The sequence below is a fragment of the Papio anubis genome, chromosome 3, assembly GCF_008728515.1.
Source record: "Papio anubis isolate 15944 chromosome 3, Panubis1.0, whole genome shotgun sequence".
Taxonomy (NCBI): Eukaryota; Metazoa; Chordata; class Mammalia; order Primates; family Cercopithecidae; genus Papio; species Papio anubis.
In genome coordinates, this window is record NC_044978.1 from 128,583,493 (window position 1) to 128,606,829 (window position 23,337).

A 23,337-nucleotide genomic window follows, 5' to 3' on the forward strand; every position below is an offset into this window, starting at 1 on the left:
ATATACTTGATGCATTGTTATAGCAAATAAATACTATTTAATTTAAATTTAAAATCTGTTTTCCATGCCCACATATTAACAAGGGATTAATTAATTAAATTAATGCAGAGGATGTTTATTGAATTTGTGCCACGGAATATATATTAGGCACTTTGGAGAGTACAAGATTGTTTCCCTCAAAAAACTTACTTAAAATGCTTAATATAAGATAGTAGGAGAGATGGCATCTGAGTAAGTGGCTAAAATACGCGTAGCTGTGATATAGGACATTGGTTTATTTGGGCTCAGGGAATCTTAACCCTTTGTACCAAATTGTACTACGAGCACGTGTTTTTTGTTCTTGAACAGGTTTCTGCATGTTTGTACTCAGTTTGGTGAAGAAACATTATCGTCTGCAGTTTTATATGGTGTGTATTAACTATTATTCCTTAGTCATTATCTGTGATAAAAACCCTTAACTTTTTTTTTCTGTAGTGAGAAGATACAGTCTAATCTACTAGCTGTTGTTTTGCATGAATGTGAGGGATATTTGGATTTCAGATGATCATTAAATGTAAACTATTAAAGTTGAGAAGTTTGTGAGGATTTTTAAATTTTAACTGTTTTCAAAGTTTACTGAGAACTTTTTCTTTGAATAATTTCAAATGGTATAAAATTAAAGTTTTTGGGTTCCTTAAATATGTAGAAATTTGAAGAATTTCTTACTCCTGGACAGTTACGAAGTCTGGGAAGCATCTGTCATATTGTTCTATGAAAGTAACTATGTTTACTTGCACTTGGGGTGAGCATAAAGCAGCAGAGCATGTATGATCTTGGTGGTCATGGTTAGTCATAGAATTGTGTAATTCTTTCTGGCATAAGATATTTTGTTCAATGTACCAAAGCCTGTCTTAAGAAATGTATCACTTTACATATGAACTTTTCTTATTTTCTTAAACTGTAGCTAGTAAGACTGTGCAATGCAATGTAGTATTCAGATCTGTAAATTCATGTAATAGGCTTATTTTGGACTTGGAATATATTTTCTGTTCTTTATGCTTAGCTTTTCTCCATTAAGACATTCTGCTGAACATAATTGCTGGGAAATTGTGTTTCTTATAGTTCTTATTTCAGGGGATCTGAGCATGAAGAGTAAAATTCTGAGTGAATTTTATGTAGAAACAAGACAAGTAAAAGTAATAGAATGTCCAGTGAAAATATAAATGGCATCTGTTGGAAAAAAAATTAATTATGCATTTTTAAGCAATCAGGGTAAAAGAGAATTGGATCTTTTAAGCAGATAAAAATCGAATAAAATAAAGCAACCATTATAATATGGTTGCTTAAATGGGAAACAGGTTTATTAAGAATAAATCAAAAGGCCAAGCACCGATGGCTCATGCCTGTGATCCCAACACTTTGGGAGGCCAAGGCAGGCAGATGCCTTGAGCCCAGGAGTTTGAGACCAGTCTGGGCAACATGGCAAAACCCCATTTCTACAAAAAGTATGAAAATCAGACGGGCATGGTGGCACCCACCTGTAGTCCCAGCTACTGGGGAGGCTGAGGCAGAAGGATCACTTGAACCTGAGAGGTCAAGGCTGCAGTGAGCTGTGATCACACCACTGCAAGCCAGCCTGGGTGACAGAGTGAGACCCTGTCTCAAGGGCAGGGGTCCGGGGAGAATAAATCAAACTCTTTAAGAATTTTTAAAAGTAATTTTATGAATTTCAATCAAAATTATAAGACTAGTACATGGAAACCTTGGCTTCTTTTGTTTATATTCTACCCATATTGTTGATTGTGTTAAAAGTGGCCATCTTTCAGGCTAGCTAGAATTGGTAAAACACAAAGGTCTTTAAAAATTTGAAATTGAATACTGTCATTGAACAGACCTGTTGCGATCACCCTTCAAGTATGAAAGATAGAGTTTAAGGGCAGTTGAACCCTGCTGGTTTGAATAATTTAAAGTTGGAAATAACTCTTTATGGGAAAAAGTTACCATAATAAACTCTGAAAGAAAAGGAATTTTTAGCATTTTTTAATAACCGCAGAATGCAGCCAGAGTAAAATGCTCCCCTTTAAATGCTAAAACAACAGAAATCTCTCATTATCACTTAAATCTAATGATTCAAGATAATGGTTTATGTTTAATATGTTTTAAAATTTAGTACTATATCTATTATTAGAATTCTATTTGTATGTAAATTAAGGTTACTTTGTTAAATGTTTTCATTATTTTAAGGTTCCAGTAGGCAACAAAAGGAACATAATTTACTAACGGTGTTTATTTTATATGACTCTAACGTATGCATTTTGACCAAAAGTCATGGTAGAAATTTGCGTTTCAAAATCGCTGTTGCTTCTTCAGCTGCACTGATCAGTTATGTTCACTAATTTTTGTATTGTTGGGCTATTAACAGTTCGCATGGACTCATGTCACTTTATTGATAACTGTCACTCAGTCACACCTTGTCATCCAAAATCTGTTTGAAGGCATGATATGGTAAGGCAACAGAATTATGCTGCTTAATAATTATGTCTTAGCACTTTTATAGCTCTTTAACATTGGACAATGTCTTGCAGATTTCTACTAAAATATGCTGTTTGTTGTTCCTATTCCATTAAACTATCTTACTGAGTTTTGCTTACTATTTGACATCTAAAGACAAAATGCTTCATTAACAACTGGATACCATTCTTATTCAGGTTCCAAATATAGGAAGTTTCCATAAAAGACCCAAACAATTAATTACATTTTCAGGTGTTAATAAATCCTAATGTGACTTTTCACAAAAGATACACTTTAAATATAGTATTTATTAAGATATTATTTACATAGAATGCCAAAAAATATAAAACTTTGCCTGTTAGTAACTACTGTGAAGAAATGCATGTTTTTCTAGGTGAAAGGTAGGTAGGTTTTTTCCTTTGCTCCTATGTAGGAGTGGGTTTCCAGATTGTAGAAGTTAATGGCTCTATGGCAGTGGCTTGCATAGTCAGAATGCATTTTTGTTAGGTAAAAATCATAAAACTTATTACTTAAAAATTAGTTGGAATGGAGAAAAAGCTTAAGATTTAGAAAAAGTGACCATATCTTTCCTACACTCATTTTAAACTCATTAATTAAAATCTTTTACAGTTGATGGGGTTTGTCAAGATAAATTGTATTCCCTTGACAGCTTTATGCCTTTTTACCAAGGGTGTGGGTGTGTCTGTATGTCTGTGTGTCTCTGTGTGTATATGTGTGTGTGTAAGTAATTGGAATCATTTTAAGATTGTCTTTAATGTATTATGCAGACTTTTCATTGATGGGGCAGTTACTGAAGTAAGTAGGTTCTGCACATTCAGTAGGGTTTACTGAAATCATAAGCTAAGATATAATTAAAAATAATTGAGAATATGTATTAAGAACTCGATATAAATTTATCAGGCTATGCTCTGTCTAAAGAAATGACTCATTTTCATATTAAAAGGCTGGTTTTCTTAAGATTAGCTTTCAGCCTGCCTTTTATTTTTTATTATAACATGTTCCTCATAAAGCTAAAATGAAAACATCCATAACTGTAGAAATCAATAATTTAATATTTTCCTTAGCAGTATTTTCCTAGCGTGTTAGTTTATTTTTAGATTTTGCTCTGTTTAAATTGGTAAGTGGGCAAATTTGGTTGATATTTCTCATTTCTACTGTTTTGGCAAGTGTTATGTTCTGGCTAGGCTGCAGTGCAATCCAAAGGGTTATTCTGATACCTCATTATGAATCGTAATCTGTGCGAATATTTGCCACTTACTCACGTGAACTTTTTCCTGCTGACTTTTTTTTTTTTTTTTTTTTTAAAAAACAGGTTCCTTGTTCCAATATCAAGTGTTATCTGCAATGACATAACTGCTTACCTTTTTGGATTTTTTTTTGGGAGAACTCCATTAATTAAGGTAATGGAAAAATTTTATAAGCAAGCCACTATATAACCTTAAAGATTAGCCACTGGAGGACATTTCCAACAACTTGTGCTGTTGTGCATCTTTTATTTCCGAGGTGCTTTGATTTTCCTTAGCTGCACGGTACAAAAGCAGCAAGCCGTATTTCTCAGTACTTCCTTCTGGGTTCTTCATCGGTTCTTCTGTTGGCTCCTCAGTAAGGGCATGACTCCATCAGTTGTCCTTCCTTCCTTCTTTCCTTCCTTCCCTCCTTCCCTCCTTTCTGTCTTTCTTTTCTTTCTTCATGTGGCTTCTTTTCTTTTCAGGAGATGGGGCCTTGCTTTGCCACCCAGGCTGGAGTACAGTGGTGTTATCATGGTTCACTGAAGCTTCCACCTCCTAGGCTCTAGCAATCCCCCCACCTCAGCCTCCCGGGTAGCTGGGGCTTCAGGTTCATGCCACCACACCCGGCTAATTTTTGTATTTTTTGTAGAGGTAGAGTCTTGCCATGTTGTTCGGGCTTGTCTCAAACTCCTGGGCTCAAGCTGTCTGCCCATTCCAGCCTCCCAAAGTACTGGGATGAAAGGCCTGAGCCACCGCCCCTCGGCTCTGTGGCTTCTTTTTCTCGGCCATTGGTGCAGTTCTTCTTTATCTTCCTTTCCAGCAGGCCTATACACAAGCCTTTTCCTTGACTCTCCTCTCCCTTCAACCTGTAGCCTCACCTGTCCCCTTCTTTACCAAACTTTCTAAAAGAGATTATATAATACCACCTTCACATCCTCATATCCATTTGTAGGACTTTTTATATCCAAACTCATATCAAAAGATTTTGGGGCCCTACAATAAAATACTAATAAAATACAAATAATAATGAAAGGGAAAGGAAAATACACCTGAGTGGGCCATGTTGTTTTGCTATGGAATTGGTTCTATTTATGGGCAATGGAGGTAAAGAAGGAAATGAACTAAATTATATAGTTCTCATTCGGGAGAAGAAATAAACTAATTCTTCATGGAAATCAAATCATTTTCTAGAACTGATTTCTTCTAAAAGAGCTCTTATTTATTTTTTTTTTTTGTTTTTATTTGTTTTTGGAGACAGAGTCTTGCCCTGTCACCCAGGCTGGAGTGCAGTGGTGCAATCTGGGTTCACTGCAACCTCCACCTCCTGGCTTCAAGTGATTCTCCTGCCTCAGCCTCTCAAATATCTGGGATTACAGGCGTCTGCCACTATGCCTGGCTAATTTTAGTATTTTTAGCAGAGACAGGGTTTCACCGTGTTGGCCAGGTTGGTCTAGAACTCCTGACCTCGAGTGATCTGCCCACCTTGACCTCCCAAAGTGCTGGGATTACAGGCATGAGCCACCATACCTGGCCTAAAAGAGCGTTTCATGTTGGAGTTTCAGATAAGATTCACACAATTCACATTATTGGTCAAAGTTTTTAATAATGTTCTGACAGACATATTATTACTTGGCTGTTTTGATATTATTATATGAAGGCAGTTTTGGAAGGACTGAGACAATTGTTCAGATATAAAGCCTTCTGTTTGTTCAGAGTGGTATGAGGGTAGTTTTGTATTACCAGAGGAATTTGTGGACTGCCTGTTCTTCCAAAAACCTCTGTAAACTCTACCCTTCTTGGGGAGGAGCTCACAGAGAGCATCTGCTAAGAGCATCAGCACACAGAGAGCGTTGGGCTGAGCTGTATAAGGATACTGGTAAGCAAGCTGTATATTTTTACAACGTTTCTAAAGCTACTCCAGAGCACATGATTTATGTATTCAAGAGTTATACACAGACTGAGAATTTTTCGGCTTGGGAAGCTGTATTAGTTCATTCTCACACTGCTATAAAGAAATGCCTGAGCTTTAAGTCACTCATGGTTCTGCAGGCTGTACAGGAAGCATGGCTGGGGAGGCCTCAGGAAACTTACAATCTTGGTGGAAGGGGAAGCAGGCACATCTTACATGGTCAGAGCAGGAGAAAGAGGGAGAGTGAGGAGGTGCCACAAACTTTTCGACAACCAGATATCATGAGAACTCATGGGACAGCAGTAGGAGAATGGTGCTTAACCATTAGAAACCGCTTCCCTGATCCAGTCACCTCCCACCAGGCCCCACCTCTGACACTGAGGATTACAAGTTGACATGACATTTGGGTGGAGACACAGATCCAAACCATATCAGAAGCCTTCAAAAAGGCTGTTATAGCTGTGGAAGAATCTTAGCAACTGATTTTGAACACAGCCTTCCAGTGAATTTATCAGGCTGGGTTAGTCATATAATATACTTAGATAATTGAACAATTAACCCCTAAATCTATATGATAGGCATCAATTTAATTTGATAAGCTATCTTTACAGTAATCAGCACTTTTGAATTTGAGTCTGCTCCTCCTGCATGGCAGTGATAGTGAATTACCCTAGGAGAAGGTATGTCTGTCCTTTCTCTGTGGCAGAATTGTTGTCAGATTTGTCAGGAAACGATTTCTGCCAACTGTTTTGGTTTGGGGCTCTATGAATATCAGGACAAGAAGTCTGTGAAGAGCTCCCATAGGTTAACCCATAACCCATTTTAATCTCCAGAGACTTCATTCTGATATTTGGTTTCTGTCCCTCATTAATGACCTGATAACCAAATCCCCCCACACATCTCTTTATCTCCCCTGGGCAACAACTTTCACCTTCTACTCCTGAATCTTTTCCTTCTGCCCCGACACCACTAACTTCTAGATTTTTTTCCGGATTTCTCTCCATGAATGGTCCATTGACTGGGCCGCAATAGCCTGAATCCAACACAAACAATATCTCTTCTTTGAAGTACATGTTCCTATCTTCTTGGAGATGGACATAGGTTGTGAAAAAAGAGAGAAGGATATGTGAATACTTGAGCAAATACAGTATCTGGGGTTCTGGAGTATTTTGCCATATCAGAAGGAAGTCTGTGTTTATATAGCATATAAGGAATATGTGAAAATTATATGTGCTAAAATGTCCATGTTTCGTTGTACTCATTCTATTTTTGGCCAATAGCGGGTCAATATTGACTGTGTGTACTTGGAACGAATATATCTCATTCTTATTCAAAGAACTTACACCAACTATTATCGGGTTTTATATTAGCATAAAAGTCATGGGACAGTTATTTTAGTATAGAGTTTATAGTCTTTTAAGAGACAAAACAAATTTAGGTCATTTAACATGAACAAACACATATTCACAGTGTCAAATATTTGAGGGTCTACTATGTGTTTAAATATTATTAGAGAGATTTTCAGTAGTAAATCAAGATCAGAGAAAAGGAAAAAGGGTTTTAAACTATTCCAATAAGAGAAAAAGTAAGAAGAGATGTACAGGTTATTGAGGAAACTCCTTGAACAGAGTTTGTATGTATATATAATGTGAGTTTTGTGAGTGCAGTAATGCTTTTTAATTTTATTTGCCCTTTTTTAGTTGTCTCCTAAAAAGACGTGGGAAGGATTCATTGGTGGTTTCTTTTCCACAGTTGTGTTTGGATTCATTGTGAGTATTACTAAGATTTTTATTTTATATACATTTTGAAATATGATACCAAGCTTATTAGTCTACTTTAAACCTAGAAAAATTAAACCACAAAATGCTAATAATGTATGTATTGAAACCTACTAAAAAGAACCAGTACTGTACCTCAGTAGCCCTTATCCTGGCTACATATAGAATCACCTGAGAAGCTTAAACAAAATCTGTGTCTCAACCTTATCCCAGGCCAATTAACACCCCCAGGTAATTCTAATGGCCATCCATGCTGTTGTGCTGTTGTGTTTGGTAGTTTCTAACAGCTATTCTGCCTTAGGTGTGGGGCACAAGTACTGGGACAGGTGGTGGCCTTGAGTAATAGCAGAGTATGCAAATACTGTTGAAAAGCTCTGCCTTCTTAAACACATGGTGGCCACTTGGCTCAGTGGGTGGTTACTGTTGTGGACCCAACATGCAAAAACAGTCTGTTAACTATAAATTATTAATGTTCGCTTTTAGCATGTTAAATAGCTATTGTTTATGTTTTACAAATTAGTTTACAGTTATAGGATTTAGATTTTTATTAAAAGGTGTCCAGTGAGAATGAGAGTGTAGTACTATAGCTGGATATAAGATAAATATACAAAAAAGTACTGTCAGGAAGCTTAATTTTTCCTTGTTTCTGACAGCTGTAGTTACATTCTGTATCCAAATCTAGAGTACCTAGTAACAACATGAAGCATGGAGAGAGTGAATATACAAATAAATGGAAGTGTGCCATGATCCTGGATGGGGGAACCACCAGAATTCCTCCATTTAATTTATAAATTTAGTTCATTTGCAATGAAAATTTTAATAAAATGTGATAAAATTGTTCCAATGTTTTTGTGGTAGAATATTGATGAGATAATAATTGACAGATAGAAGAATGCAAAAGGATCCAATCTCATCCAATGTGTTTACATTACAAAGTGAGAATAATTAAACATTATGAAGTTAAATAGTGTAAGAATTTGTTATTATCAAAGACTATCTTGAAAATACCACAGGAATAGCCGTATCATTGGAAGAAAAGTAGGAGCTACCCTATAAGCATGTAAAGCATGACAAAATAATGGGGAAGGAAATTTCACATCTATAAGAAATTATATATACATAATATATATAATAATATGTAATATATATAATATATATTTTATATATATAATAAACTGGTTGTTTGGAAGCAAAATCAGTTTATATTCATTCCTAGTGTCTTGAATTTCTATTAATCATTCTCGAGCAGAATAACAGGGTGAATGGCTGCAAGAAAAAGAGAATAAGCTGTTGTCTAGCAATTTAAATTTATAACAGGATATTTTATTTTATGTATCTTACTTCCAAGGCTGAGGACATCTAGTTTTAAAAATTGCAGTGGTGTGGCCAGGGAAAGAATAATTTGGTCAAAGTTTTCTGGGCTGGCTAAGAACAGTGGTGTTTTTCACCTGTACTATTGTGTACTATTTTCAATGTAATGTTGAATTACTGGTTAATTATTAACTGATTAAATTAATATAAACTTTTGTGCAGTATACTTCAGTTCTTTATTCTCCTGTACCATATAATTGTGATTATGCAGAGATTACAATCTTATTGATTTCAAAAAAACTTTTTTTCTAATGGTCTTTTAAGTCTTTTACTAGGATAATTATGATCATTTAACTTTGAAAATACATAGCAAAATATTAAGACAGAAATTCTGGCATTCTATCTCTGGCCCTTCTGATGTATACCTTAAAAGATATATATTTAGTCAGTGTGTCATGAACTGTTGCTTTGTTTTTTGTTTTGTTTTGTTTTGAACACCAGGCTGCCTATGTGTTATCCAAATACCAGTACTTTGTCTGCCCAGTGGAATACCGAAGTGATGTAAACTCCTTTGTGACGGAATGTGAGCCCTCAGAACTTTTCCAGCTTCAGACTTATTCCCTTCCACCCTTTCTAAAGGCAGTGTTGAGACAGGTAGAGTAAAAGTTCAAGATAAACATAGTTAGAGATCTTTCACTCTGAAGATTAAGCTTCTTTTATTATTTATTTATTTATTTAATTTGTTTCTTTTTTTGAGACAGAATTTCCCTCTGTTGCCCAGGCTGGAGTATAGTGGCATAATCTCAGCTTACTGCAACCTTTGCCTACCAGGCTCAGGCGATTCTTATGCCTCAGCCTCCTGAGTAGCTGGGATTACAGGTATTCACCACCACACCTGGTTAACTTTTGTATTTTAAGTAGAGACAAGTGTCGCCATGTTGGCCAATCTGGTCTCAAATTCCTGGCCTCAAGTGATCCACCTGCTTAGCCTCCCAAGGTGCTGGGATTACAAGCGTGAGCCATTTGTGCCTGGCCTGAAGATTAAGCTTTCTTTAAAAGTGGGATTCAGATTTGTACAAGAAACTGACTTCTGTAGAATTTTTAATTCCTTGATATAGCAGTGGTTTTAGTGTTAACTTAAATCAAATGGATGAGAACGACTTACAAATCAAATGGATCCAATGGTTTTGAATGTGTTTCTCATATCACTGACATCAATTGACTCAATTTAAAACTTAAAATTCACCAGTTTACCGAGTCCATGATTTTTAGAGGATATTTATTATGGATAGAAAGTTGCTGCTTCTACAAATCAGTTTTCCTTCCAAACACACAGTGCCTTCATTTAAAGGTATCTTGGAGGCCTTGCACTGGAGGATGTCGACATGCTCTCTAGTAGAACCCTCCTGATCTGTGTCATCAGGTCTGGTGAGTGGCTGGTTAAAGTGAGGAATCAAATAATAGCATGTGTGTCTGTATCTTTGTGTGCACACATGTACACGTTTGTAAAGTAAAATCCATAATTTTTGAGAAGCAACTTAACAAATTATTTCTCTCTCTGAGTGCTCAGTACATGGTTTCCAAGAACTTTTTGAATGTCCAAGCCATCTGTTACTTGTTATAAAACTTTTTATACTGCTGGTGTTTGATTAGGAGCAAGGCTATTGCTTTGAGAACAGGTCAAAAAATAGATGTCTCCGCCGGGCACAGTGGCTTACACCTGCAATACCAGCACTTTGGGAGGCCAAGGCAGGTGGATCTCCTGAGATCAGGAGTTCCAGACCAGCCTGACCAAAAGGTGAAACCCCATCTCTACTAAACATAAAAAATTAGGCAGACGTGGTGGCATACACCTGTAATTCCAGCTACTTGGGAAGCTGAGGCAGGAGAATCACTTGAACCTGGGAGGTAGATGTTGCAGTGAGCTGAGATTGCACCATTGCACTCTAGCCTGGGCAATAAGAGCGAAACTCCACTTCAAAAAAAAAAAAAAATTTGGTGTCTCAAAATCTTTCTTCAACCACACCCATTTTGCACTGTCTATAAGTTGTAGTTTCAGATTATTTTAAAAGGAGCAAGAACTACAAATTTGCAAGATAATTTGACTACAAAATTCTTTTTATGATTGTCTCCCCAAATCTTTAGTGATTGTCTCACTGATGCTCATTTTGATAATCTTCTTTAAGCAACTTATTTTTGTGTTTTTCCACAGCATTCGTCATAGTTTTAGAGAAAAGTCCAACTTTTCCCTTATTTTATCATATAAAATTAAAGTGAAATGAAATACAATGTTAAATTATATAATTACAGAAACAAAACATTACTGGTTTAAAAAAATTTGGAAAATAACACAGCTGATTCTTGGTAAGAAGTAAAGTTCCTAGACAACCTGGAAGGTAGACTACCAAGCTGCAAGATTTCAGTGTGCCAGTTGCCTGTCATTATGCTTACAGAGAGAAGGGAAAGTGCTGGCTAAGTAGAGGATGGTACAGAAGGCTTACAATAGACTTTTCTTCTATGATCCTTAAAGTTTGAAAAATTAACAAAAATGTGGTACATGCTGTGACTTACTATTTTTACAATGGTTCTTAGATCAGGTGGCATGTTCAAATACAATTTCAATGAAATTAGCCCCTCTCCTCCCCTTCTTTTCTCTCTTTAGGAAAGAGTGAGCTTGTACCCTTTCCAGATCCACAGCATTGCTCTGTCAACCTTTGCATCTTTAATTGGCCCGTTTGGAGGCTTCTTTGCCAGTGGATTCAAAAGAGCCTTCAAAATCAAGGTGTGTGTTTAGATTCTGTGTTATATTATTAGAGAATCTAATTAGAGAATGTAACCTAGTTGAAATTTGGTTAGCTCATGATCTACATTAAGCCCCTAGGCAACAACTTTTGTATCCTGTTTGTTTGGACCTCACAGAAATGCTGCCACGCTGATCTGAATGTATTCTTTCTTGTTAGGTTTGTGATACTATGTTAATACATTTTAAGTGTCATGTCAGTTTCCTTTATAGAAATGGCATGTGTCCTTTAGTGTTGGAATAGACCCAGAATCTTGGTCTTTCAAGTGCTCACCCAAGAATCCAGCCATGAATCATCTGAAGTTTAGTGTTTTACTACAGTCTCACTTGAAGGGACACACAGAAGAACCTTTGGCTATGTAACCGTCCATTCTGCTAAGTCAGGTGTCATCACACTCTTTCTGTAAAGGGCAAACAATAAGTTTATTAGGATGTGCAGACCATATATTCTATCACAGCGTCTCAATCCTGAACCCTGCTGTTGCAGTCAGAAAGCCCCCCATGGACAATATGTCAATGAATGGGCATGGCTGCATTTAATGCAATTTTATTTATAAAAATAGGTCGTGGCCTGGATCTGATCTATGGGACATACTTTTCTGACCCCTGTTCCAGATACCTAAAATTATCCCTGTGTATTAGGTTAGATCATCATAAAGTGACATGTTATCTCAGCAATTTTATCTCAGCCTCCCTCACATGGCTGAAGCACCATCTGGGGTTAGAGAGTGGCTATGGAAAGTGGGGTGGTCAGGGAAAGCCTTTCTGAGGAGGTGAGATTTGAGAGAAGTCCTGCAGAGAAAACTAAGAAGAGAGTTCCAGAGCGTACCGAGGAGTGGAGGAGGTTAGCCTGTTTGAAGGTGAGCAAGAACAGTGTGGCTGTGGTTGAGAGTAGGAGATGAGACCACAGAGTTTGGTGGGGCCAGATCACACGTGGCCTACAGGTCAGGGAATGAGTGAACTCAGCGAGCGTTTGCCAGTGGGAAGCTACTATGTAAGATGCAATGCAGCATACAAAAACATACAAGATGTTGTTCCTGTTCTAAAGATGTTCACCTCCTACTAGGGAAGATAATACACATCCCCAGAGAACTACAGCAACAGCTGTGCAGGATGAGTATCTTGCAAAGGCTGTAACAGCAAAGTGGCATTGGGTTACTGTGGCTCTCTTATGCTTTGACTAGTAAGGAAGAGAAGGAGGGAAATGGGTTGGCAAAAATTAACCAAAGACTTTTTCAGTAATTGTTTTAAAAAGAAAAATATTAAATTAAGAATGGTATTTTCTTTAATGGTCTCCAATCCAAGGTTTTTGTTAAATGGTGAGATTTTTTTTTGCATGTTGGAAACCAAGCAGCTATTGCTGTTGTAGTTTAAATATTTTTAGGGTGCCCGAGTGAACTAGAAGAGCAGTTAGTCGTGTCTGTTTCCCAGGCACCCAGATATGGGAACCTACCTGTACAGGGGCAATTTGCAGAGGCTTACTACCCATTCCCTCAGGGTGGCCATTTAACGGACTAATGCGTCCCAGATGGGCTCACTGTAATTTTATTTTTTACTCTAACACTTAAAAAAAGAAGAAATATTTATCATAGTAGTAAAATGTTTATTTCAGAGTAAGAACTATTGGGATAAACAAGTTAGAACCAGTTGTACATCTTTTAACAACACTAAAATGCTCCCCAAACAGCTTATGGTTAAAAAGAAAACTAGGCTATAACAAAATTAGATTAGTAATAGCTAATAGAATTTTTATTTAGAAGTTTTATTAACAAAAGTAAGTGCTAGATTTAATTAATGTTTAATGAATGAATGCTGTGGGTCAATTCAGAAATCATTCTAAAAGAAGCATGTATTTGGAAGTCGTGGTTTTAATCTGCTGGATGTGTTCTAATAAGTTTTTATTTAGGGAAAAAAATCCAATAGTAATGTATTTTCGTTAGAGTGAGTCCATGATGCCAAAGAGACACAGATAGGAATTTTGTAGCAGGTGATTTTTTGAAAATTTGCTAATATATTTGTTTGTTTCTAAAGGATTTTGCAAATACCATTCCTGGACATGGTGGGATAATGGACAGATTTGATTGTCAGTATTTGATGGCAACTTTTGTACATGTGTACATCACAAGTTTTATAAGGTACTTTTACATTTAACACATTTTTTAGATGATTTCTTTGAGTTCTCATTTCCATCAACATTAGTTTGAGTAAGTTAATAACTTTTTCCATCAGTGGTAATCTACAATATTAAAGCAAGTGGTGGCTACTGGAATTAGAGTCTTGAGCAGGATGGTTAACTTGTAATCATTTTACCTACACTTGAACAACTTAAAAAAAGATAGTATTTGTTATGGTCCTGGACCACGTTAAAGACCGAATTAATGTGGATGGTATAGGATTTGAAACTTGAGGAGATTTAATTTCCTAACTGTGGGCATTGCAATGATCATGAATACTAAAAATTACAAAGGAAGACAATGAAATGCATCCAGTCTACCAATTATTACTTGAGTGCCTGCCATATTGTATAATGTTCTAGGGACAAATATGGCAGAGGACAAAACAAACCAAATCTCTGCCCCCATAGCTTCTTGTTTGGAGGTTGAAAGAAGAATGATGAGAAAGAGACAATAAACAAATAAATATAGTTTGTTAGATGGTATTAAGTGTCACACAGAAAAACAAAGCAGGCCGAGGGGATCATGCTTGTGTGTGTAGGGGCTGGCTGCTGGGTGAGTGGATGAATATTGCCATTTTGTAAAGGGTGGTTTATTCTTGTTATTAAACCTTAATGTTTTGGATCTGCCTTGAAATACCAACTGGGGTGTGAAGGCTTAACATCGACTGCATGTTAACTTTATTTTCTGTGGTCTCTACTGGGGGCCCAGAAGGCGGAACACTTATTAATAATAGTGCCTGAGCCATAGAAAACATGGATTTCCTTCATAGTACTTGGAAGGAAATTCATATTTAGCGAACCCTAAATACACATTTTAAATATGTACCACAGTAGTGTGAGAATTTTCATATTAACTATTTTTGAGAGACAGTCTTGATAGGAGTTTATCAGTTTCATTAATCTTTTCAAAAATATCAACTCCTGGCTTTGTTAATTTTCTCTACTGTAAATTTTTTACTTCATTGATTTCTCCTCTCATCTCATTCCTTTGCCTTTTTAAAATGTTCAATTTGCTGTTCTTTTTTTAATTCTGGAGATGAGCTTAGATTATTGATTTTTAGCCTTCTTGTCTAATTTATCCATTGAAGACTATTAAGTATTGCTTTATCCTCTTCCTACAAGTTGTGATATTTGTGTTTTCATTATTTAGTTACATATGTTTTCTGATTTCCAGTATTATATCTTCTTTAACACATGGGTTATTTAGAAGCATATTCATTAGTTTTCAAACAAATGGAGATTTTCTCACTTTCCTCCCTTAATTCCACTGTGGTCGGAAAACATACTCTGTGGTTTGAGTATTTTATAATTTTTGCAATCTACTTTGTGATGCAGCGTGTTATCTATTTTCTGGTACATGCTCCATGTGCAAAGGTGTATTCTGTAGTTTTGGGTTGTAGTTTTGTCTGTGTCAGTTAGGTGAGGTTTAATTAAATCTTCGGTACTGATTTTTGTTTATTTGTTTTTCTGTTTGTTTGGTCTGCTTGTTGTATCACTTACTAACAGAGCTTTGTTAAAGTCTCTCATTGTGATTGTAAATGTATCTATTTTTATTTGTAGTTCTACAAATATTTGCTTTATATATTTTGAGGTTGCATTAAGTATATACAAATTTAGGATTATCATATCTCTCCGTTGAATTGATCCTTTTGTCATTATATAATGTCTGTCTTTACTGCTTGCCTTAAAGTCTATTTTGTTGAATATTAGAATAGCAATACCAGCTTTCTTTTGGTCAGTGTTTGCATGGTATTTCTTTGTCTCTCCTTTTATTTTTAACATTCCCTTTTCCTCATATTTAATGTGTGTTTCTTTTTTCTAGTAAGCATATAGCTGATTTTTTCCCGTTTTATTTTTTATTTATTTATTTTTTTTGAGACGGAGTCTCGCTCTGTTACCCAGGCTGGAGTGCAGTGGCCGGATCTCAGCTCACTGCAAGCTCCGCCTCCCAGGTTTACGCCATTCTCCTGCCTCAGCCTCCCGAGTAGCTGGGACTGCAGGCGCCCGCCACCTCGCCCGGCTAGTTTTTTGTATTTTTTAGTAGAGACGGGGTTTCACGGGGTTAGCCAGGATGGTCTCGATCTCCTGACCTTGTGATCCGCCCGTCTCGGCCTCCCAAAGTGCTGGGATTACAGGCTTGAGCCACCGCGCCCGGCTCCCGTTTTATTTATAAGACAGTTGACAGTCTTTATCCTTTTAATGGGACTATTTAACTTATTTGCATATTATTTATTGATCTATTTGGGTATTGGTAATTAGTGGTTAAATCCTTAGAACTTTGTTTTCAGAATATGGCAGCTTTTTAGGGCATTAACTCATATGCTTTCTTTTTTTAAAAAAAAAAAAAATGCTGTTCTCTCAGTAGGGAGATGTCATGCTGAGCCATGTTGTCCACCATTTGAAAGCAGCTATTTAGACTGTTAGAAGACAGTGAGAGTGCCAGGATGCAACTCGCTGGGAGCACCTGCTGACACAATTTTGCATTTAGCTGAACTTGCTAAAGCAGCCTTCCTTTTCTCTGTGGGTCACTTCTCGGGGTTTATGCTGTGAAGTTGCTGACTCTTTTAAAGAAATGAAATAAGACGAACAGTGTCCTGATCTGAGTGTGAAAGGCATATGGCCGCAGTTTTTTGACAGATGAGTTGAGCCACATGCGTGAAGATGACCCATGGTGAGATGGCTCATCTGGGCTCTTGTGCAATTTGTTAAGTCGAAGATTTTCAGAGTAAATAGTTCCTCTGCTCATCCTCATTGTGGTAACACTAAATAGACATTTCTTTGTTGCTGGAATTTCTACTTCCTATAATTCTATGTGAACAATCTTTATTGTAAGTCATACATTTACCCACATAAATGTCTTTCTTAGAATTCTGTGCCATCCGTGTACATTACTTGTATGTTGCTTTTTCCCATTGGATTTTAAAGCAGATCTTTTATTTTGTTTTTTTTTTTTTATTGGAGTTTACCTAGGACTGTCTTTGAACAAAGACCATGGCACCTATATCACTGGTAAGGGGCTTCAGTGCTAGGCTCAGAACTTTTGTGTTCTGACTCTTTGAACATTCATAGCTCCTTGGAGATATTTTTCAACAAAGTACCTTTCATCATCTGAAGTTTCTTTGAAGTTAAAATTTTCAATTATATTTTCATGCCCTCTTTTTGGTTTGTCCTGTGTTCACCAGGCTCCTTTCCTTAGAGAATAGTTTTTGTGTCTCATTCAATCTCAAGATTTGCCATTTATCCCCACCTTTAACTTTGGTTGCCCTTTCAGGAACTTTTGTAGAACTTAGATCTGCACACCTTCAGTTGCCTTATATTGCTCTTGTGTTTTGTGTTTGTGCATTCTTTCTCCCTCTCTGCTGTATGCTTCTCAAAGCAGAAGAGTTCTGGCTGTTTATCCCCTTGACACTAACACTGCACATTAAAGTGAGCTGTTATCACTTTAATAACAGCTACTCTACACTGAAAGGAATGGTTTGTTTTAAATTGGGGGTATACGCTTCACTTATCCCTATTAAAATAACACAAACCTGTCTTCTTTGCCTTATAATTAGGGGCCCAAATCCCAGCAAAGTGCTACAGCAGTTGTTGGTGCTTCAACCAGAACAGCAGTTAAATATATATAAAACCCTGAAGACTCATCTCATTGAGAAAGGAATCCTGCAACCCGCCTTGAAGGTATAATTTGATCCAGAGAGGGAAGCACTGACAAGAAGGAATTCTTCAGAAAAACACTGACAGATGTTTTGTAAATTGTACAGAAAAATAGTTAAAAATGCAATAGATTGAAGTTTTGGAGATATGTTTCTCTCTGAAATTACTGTGAATATTTAACAAACACTTACTTGATCTATGTTATGAAATAAGTAGCAAATTGCCAGCAAAATGTCTTGTACCTTTTCTAAAGTGTATTTTCTGATGTGAACTTCCTTCCCCTTACTTGCTAGGTTTCATAATTTAAAGACTGGTATTTAAAAGAGTCAAACACTATAAAATGAGTAAGTTGAGGATGTTTTAAGATTGCACCTGGCACTGTGCCTTTTTGCACAAATATTTACTTCTGCACTTGGAGCTGCTCTTAATTTTAGCAAAATGTTTTATGCAAGGCACAATAGGAAGTCAGTTCTCCTGCACTTCCTCCTCATGTAGTCTGGAGTACTTTCTAAAGGGCTTAGTTGGATTTAAAAAAAAAAAAAAAGTTTGTCTGCTTTTCAAAGAAGTAACCATTTGCCAGGGGAAAACATTCTGCTTTTAGGTAGTTTCAAAATTCAGGGGAGGGAGCCTGAAATTTTTGCCATGATTGGTTTGTTAGAGCAGGCGTCAAACTACTTCTGATAAAACTGATTGGAAGATCACGACCTCGCAAAAACTTTTCAAGAGCAATAAGCAAGAATTCTGCTGTGAAGAACACAGTGTACGGATCCTCCGCAGATTATCTCAACAGAGGACAGTAGCTCAGGAGGCAGCGTCAAACAGTGACCTGTGGCCTGGGCCATCTCTTGGTCATGTGTTTCACTTTTCCTTGTTGCCCTGTGAACTGGCTTCCATGGTTCTGTAGGGTAGTGAGTCGGGGTTGTGGCTGCAGCAGAGCAGAAGATGCTCGCCCGAGTGGGAGTGACCCACCCCCGTGTCCCTGCTGCCTCACTCCTGGCTTCTACTGCAGCCCTTTGTAGACTCACCTCGCAAGAAGGAAGATCTGCCTGGAGACCTGATCCCAGTCCAGCTTTTTGGTCGTAGGTCATCTTTGTCCCATTGCTCTTTTGCATCATGTCATAAAATTTGAGGATATCAGCTGATTATTTTTTCTTCCAAGAATGAAAATCAAGCAGAATTGATTCCTACAGGGAAAAAAAAGCACACGAATGCCAAACCTTTCCTTTGGTGGACTGGACACTAACCAGATGAGAGTAAATTTCTTATCCGTGGACGTATGTAAGCTACTGCTGCTGTGTGCTCTCCACAGCCATATTTATTGTATTAAACAATCAGCACTAAACCTTCAAAACTTGCCCAGTGCTCCTAGTTAAATGTTCAGAGGGGAGAAATAGATATATTTTAAATAATGTTTTGCTAATGAAAAGAGTAAATATTTTTGTTTAAATCAGCAAAAACTTTCCATTATTTTATATTTCCGTCTGACTACTATACCTAAAACAAAAGATTGCCGCTATACCCGGGTTCCACTGATGCAGTCAGCTAGCAGCCTCATCACATGCACACGTGATTAGACATAGGTGCACTCAGTACCAAGAGTGCATTTTATGGTCCAGCATACACTCCATTGATTCATCATCACTGCATGCGTTCAGCCAGTGTATCTCACACTATCCGTGTAAATCTAAAACTGGTACTGGCAATGTTAGTAGAGGAGGCATTGATCACATTTAAAATCAGGCCACTTACAAGTTTAATTTTCAACATCTCATGTTTTTATTTGTCCCATTACAGCTTCAAATGTTGGTCATAAAAAAAAATTTAAGCTACTAAAGTTTAAAGAATAAAATGAAAATTTTGTGATAAGAACGTACATTAAAAACTCAGTAGTTTGCATGAGTAAGAACTCCTTGAGATACACAGATTCCCCCCCACATTTGTATTTAAAATAATTGGTGAGGCATTGAGATACAGAATTATAAGAAAGCATTACTGAATATGTGTGTTATAAAGTCAATATTAGAAACAAAATATGGAGCTAGAAATATTTGGGATCACAGTAATAGCTTTTCACAAATATACTTTTAGAGTTGAATGTACGTTATCCTATATGTAAAAAAGCAAATTCTTAATTTTAACGGAGCTCTCGATTGACCTTTTCAGCATACTTTTATAGCATGTATATTGAAATAGAATATATTTTAGCAAAAGGTTGCCATAAAACTCTTGACTTGGCTCATTTTGATATTTGCACTGTGAAGAGGGCTTAAATTCCAATGTAGCAATATGCTGGTAGAAAAATGAAAAACTGGGAAGTTCTTTCACAGTAATGCCTAATTGTTCCAAATTTGCTATATTTGGAGGTGCTCTACTGGTACTTCCTGCTTGACTCTCTGACCTGTGGGATGCACATTCTTCCTCAACGCTTTTTCCTTTTGGTGGTGACGTATGTTCACTATCTGAGAGTAAAAGACCATACACGCCCCTCTTTTTAAAATTAATAGTATCTCTTCCTTTTCACTTTGGTTTGAACAAAGATAGTGTCACCTTGTTCCATGAAAAAGAAAAAGCATAAACAGTGTATATTTAGGGTATATGGGTGATAGCTTATGATATGTGTCAATCAGTTCTCTGAATCTTTTACTGAAACTGAGATAGGAAAATAAAACTGAAACAAATCATATTCGACTTTGTTGTGCCATTTTCTCATTGGAGAAGAAATATGCAACCAGTATTTACAGAATAATGACGGGTATATGTAAGTATTGTATCGTGTCTATTCCATCACCAGCACCTACAGTGACATCTTCAGGGCTGGGATAAAATAAGTTCTGGTGATTACCAAACATCTGTATTTGTTGAGAGGCAATGTCCTCTTAATACAAAGAGTACTGAACTTTTATGGTATTAGCACAGTTTGTAATTACACGTGTATTTTTGTGAATCTCTGAATAATGTGTGTCCCTTACTAGAGCTTTAAGCTATACAGAGGCCAGATGAAGTCGGTTTGGGTTGGCCACTGCATACCCAGTGTCTGGCATGATGCCTGCTCTCTGTAGGCTCTCCAGCTTCTGAAATGCACAAGCTTGGAGCTTGGTCTAAAGACCCAGCTATACACATTCCCTCTTGTCTCTAGGACACCTCCTGTCCCCTTCCCCAGACCTTTTATTTTACAGAGTTCTAAGGTGGGCCTCATTATTCCTAGCTAATAGGGTTGTTTTAAGGATTCAGTGAAAACTCATATTGTCCAGCATTGAATAGCTGATTAGCAATTCTTAGTTTCCTTCCCTCCTTCCTGTCTGCTCCTCTTCCATTGCCTGTCTGCAGTAGGAAACGACAGGTTATAGGACTGAGCGGAAAAGTAACCACCGCTTTGGCCACGTCTGCTTCAGCTGGTGGGTAACGGAAGTGTTCCATGACTGATGGAAAAACCATTGATCCACTTCAGCAAACCCGAAATGACTACCTGACCCAGCACTATGCTTTGTTCTCACATGACGAAAAACCTTAGAACTAGTAGTTTTCTGCCTGGTCACAGAAACAGACAGGTACAGAAGTGAATGTCATTTGAAGTGGATATTGATCAGAGTGATGACAGATATATAAACCAGGTGTGTGGGAACACAGGTGACCACCATCTGACCTCCATGAGACCTGTCTTTCCTGACCATAGTCTGTAGCCAGATCTTTCTGCCCCCCTCTTGAAGCTTATAAAGTTTAAAATTCACTCCTTGAAGAGGGGCTGTGGAGATTTGGGAATCTTTAGTAGCTGCAAAGAAAAATCAGGTCTAGATAATTTAGCCAAAATCAGAAGCCATTCCTACCTTAATCTCATCGTTTTCCTGTACAGAAATGGAGAACCTTCTTAAATCATCAGATACGCATCAGTCATCATTTAGTAAAAGTTGATGAGCATTTCCTGATGATGGCAAAGTGAGTTTCCAGAAGGAATGGAGAGAATCCAGCCTGTTCTCTACTGTGTACAAAAGATAAGGCTGGTGAAGCAAGAGCCTTGTCACTCAAGAGAGCCGAAGAATTATTGAGGGAGAGTGCACCTTAAGGATCGCATTGTCCTCTAGTGAAAGTGAAATTTAAAACTGCTGTCTCTCAACTTGTAACATGAACAGGGTATAGGACTTGGAGTTTAACTCTCAGACTTTCTGCTGTGCATCTGACTTGAGTTTAATGTGTCCACATGATTTTCTTTTTTCTTTTCTTTTTCTTTCTTTTCTTTCTTTCTTGAGACAGGGTCTCGCTCTGTTGCCCCAGGCTGGTGTGCAGTGGCATGATGACTGCTCATTGCAGTCTCAACCTCCCAGGCTCAAGCAATCATCATCTTTTAGCCTCCTGAGTAGCTGGGAGGGACTACAGGCACATGCCACCATGCTTGGCTAATTTTTTTTTTTTGGTAGAGATGGGTTTTCACCATATTGCCCAGGCTGGTCTCCAATTTTTTTTTTTTTTTTTAAGTTCTAGGGTACATGTGCATAACGTGCAGGTTTGTTACATATGTATACTCCAATTTTTGACCTCAAAAGAGCCGCCTGCCTCTGCCTCCCAAAGTACTGGGATTACAAGCATGAGCCGCTGCACCTGGTCTAGGTGATTTTCTGTTCAACAATTCAAGCTTCAGATGAGGCCTAGGCAAGTGATGAGTTTGGGGAATATTCTTGAGTAATCTATTAAATATATTTTTCATTGGTTTTAGTAAATCTCAAAAAGTTGTGAAGAAAAGGAAACAGAGGCTTCAGCTAGTCCAGGTAAGACATATACATTTGAATTGTCAGAAATTCCATTTGTTTTTTCCCCCAACAGTTTTACTGAGATATAATTTACATACCATAACATTGTGCCACCACCACCAAATCCAGTTTGAGAGCACTTTCATGATCTTCCAAAAAGTTTCCTGGTGCCCATTTGCAGTTAATCCTCACTCCAAGTCTCAGCCTTTGGCAACCACTGATCTGCTTCCTGTCTGTGTGATATTTCACATAAATTGAATTATATAGTATGTTTTGCACCTGGCATGTTTTTGCATGTATTAGCACTTCTCTCCTTTATTCATATGTTTTGCTAACTCATCAGTTGATGAACATTTGGGTTATTTCCAGTTTGGGGCCCTTATGAAGAATGTTACTGTGAATGTGAGTAGACATACATGTCTTTGTGCAGAAATTTCTTCATTTCTCTCGGGTACATGGCTAGGGGAGGAATTGCTTAATTGTATGGTAAGTTTCTTTTAAAGAAATAACTTGCCGGACACAGTGGCTCAGGCCTGCTGGGAGGCCTAGGCAGGTGGATCACCCGGGGTCAGGAGTTCAAGACCAGCCTGGCTAACATGGCGAGATCCCATCTCTACTAAAATACAAAAATCATCTGGGCATGGTGGCATGCTCCTGTAATCCCGGCTATTTGGGAGGCTGAGGCAGAAGAATCGCTTGGGAGGCAGAAGTTGCAGTGAGCCAAGATTGCGCCATTTCACCCCAGCCTGGGTGACAGAGCAAGACTCTGGCTCAAAAATGAAAAAGAAAACAAATTGTTTTCTAAAGTAGCTGTACAATCTTACATTCTTACTTGTGATCTGCAATGGTTGTAGTTTATCTGCATCTTTACCCAAACCTGCCATCACCTGTCTTTTAAATTATAGACATTCTAGCTGATGTATAAAGGTATTTCATTGTGATTTTCTTTGCATTTCTCTAATGGCTAGTAGTGGTGTGTCTTTTCATGTGCTTTATTTCCCTTCTATATATCTTATTTGACAAAATATTCGTATCTTTTTGCCCATTTTTAATTTTTTTTAATTTTTATTATTTATTTATTTATTTTTTGAGACGGAGTCTCGCTCTGTCGCCCAGGCTGGAGTGCAGTGGTGCAACTTCTGCCTCCCAAGCTCAAGAGATCCTCTTCAGCCTCCTGAGTAGCTGGGATTACAGGTGCCCACCACCATGCCCATTTAATTTTCGTAT

The 23,337-nt window shown here is 37.4% G+C and overlaps 1 protein-coding gene across 1 annotated transcript in view; it reads left to right on the top strand.

The window, feature by feature from the left end:
* CDS1 (CDP-diacylglycerol synthase 1) overlaps positions 1–20,056 on the top strand; it is a 73,741-nt gene extending 53,685 nt beyond the window's left edge. The window contains exons 6-13 of the mRNA XM_009206810.4: positions 349–407; positions 2,402–2,484; positions 3,824–3,911; positions 7,350–7,418; positions 9,240–9,392; positions 11,401–11,520; positions 13,570–13,673; positions 17,269–20,056. Coding sequence (XP_009205074.1) covers positions 349–407; positions 2,402–2,484; positions 3,824–3,911; positions 7,350–7,418; positions 9,240–9,392; positions 11,401–11,520; positions 13,570–13,673; positions 17,269–17,398 — 806 coding nt within the window. The 3' untranslated portion in view covers positions 17,399–20,056. The remainder of the gene's footprint in view (positions 1–348; positions 408–2,401; positions 2,485–3,823; positions 3,912–7,349; positions 7,419–9,239; positions 9,393–11,400; positions 11,521–13,569; positions 13,674–17,268) is intronic.
* The last annotated feature ends 3,281 nt before the right edge of the window (positions 20,057–23,337 follow it).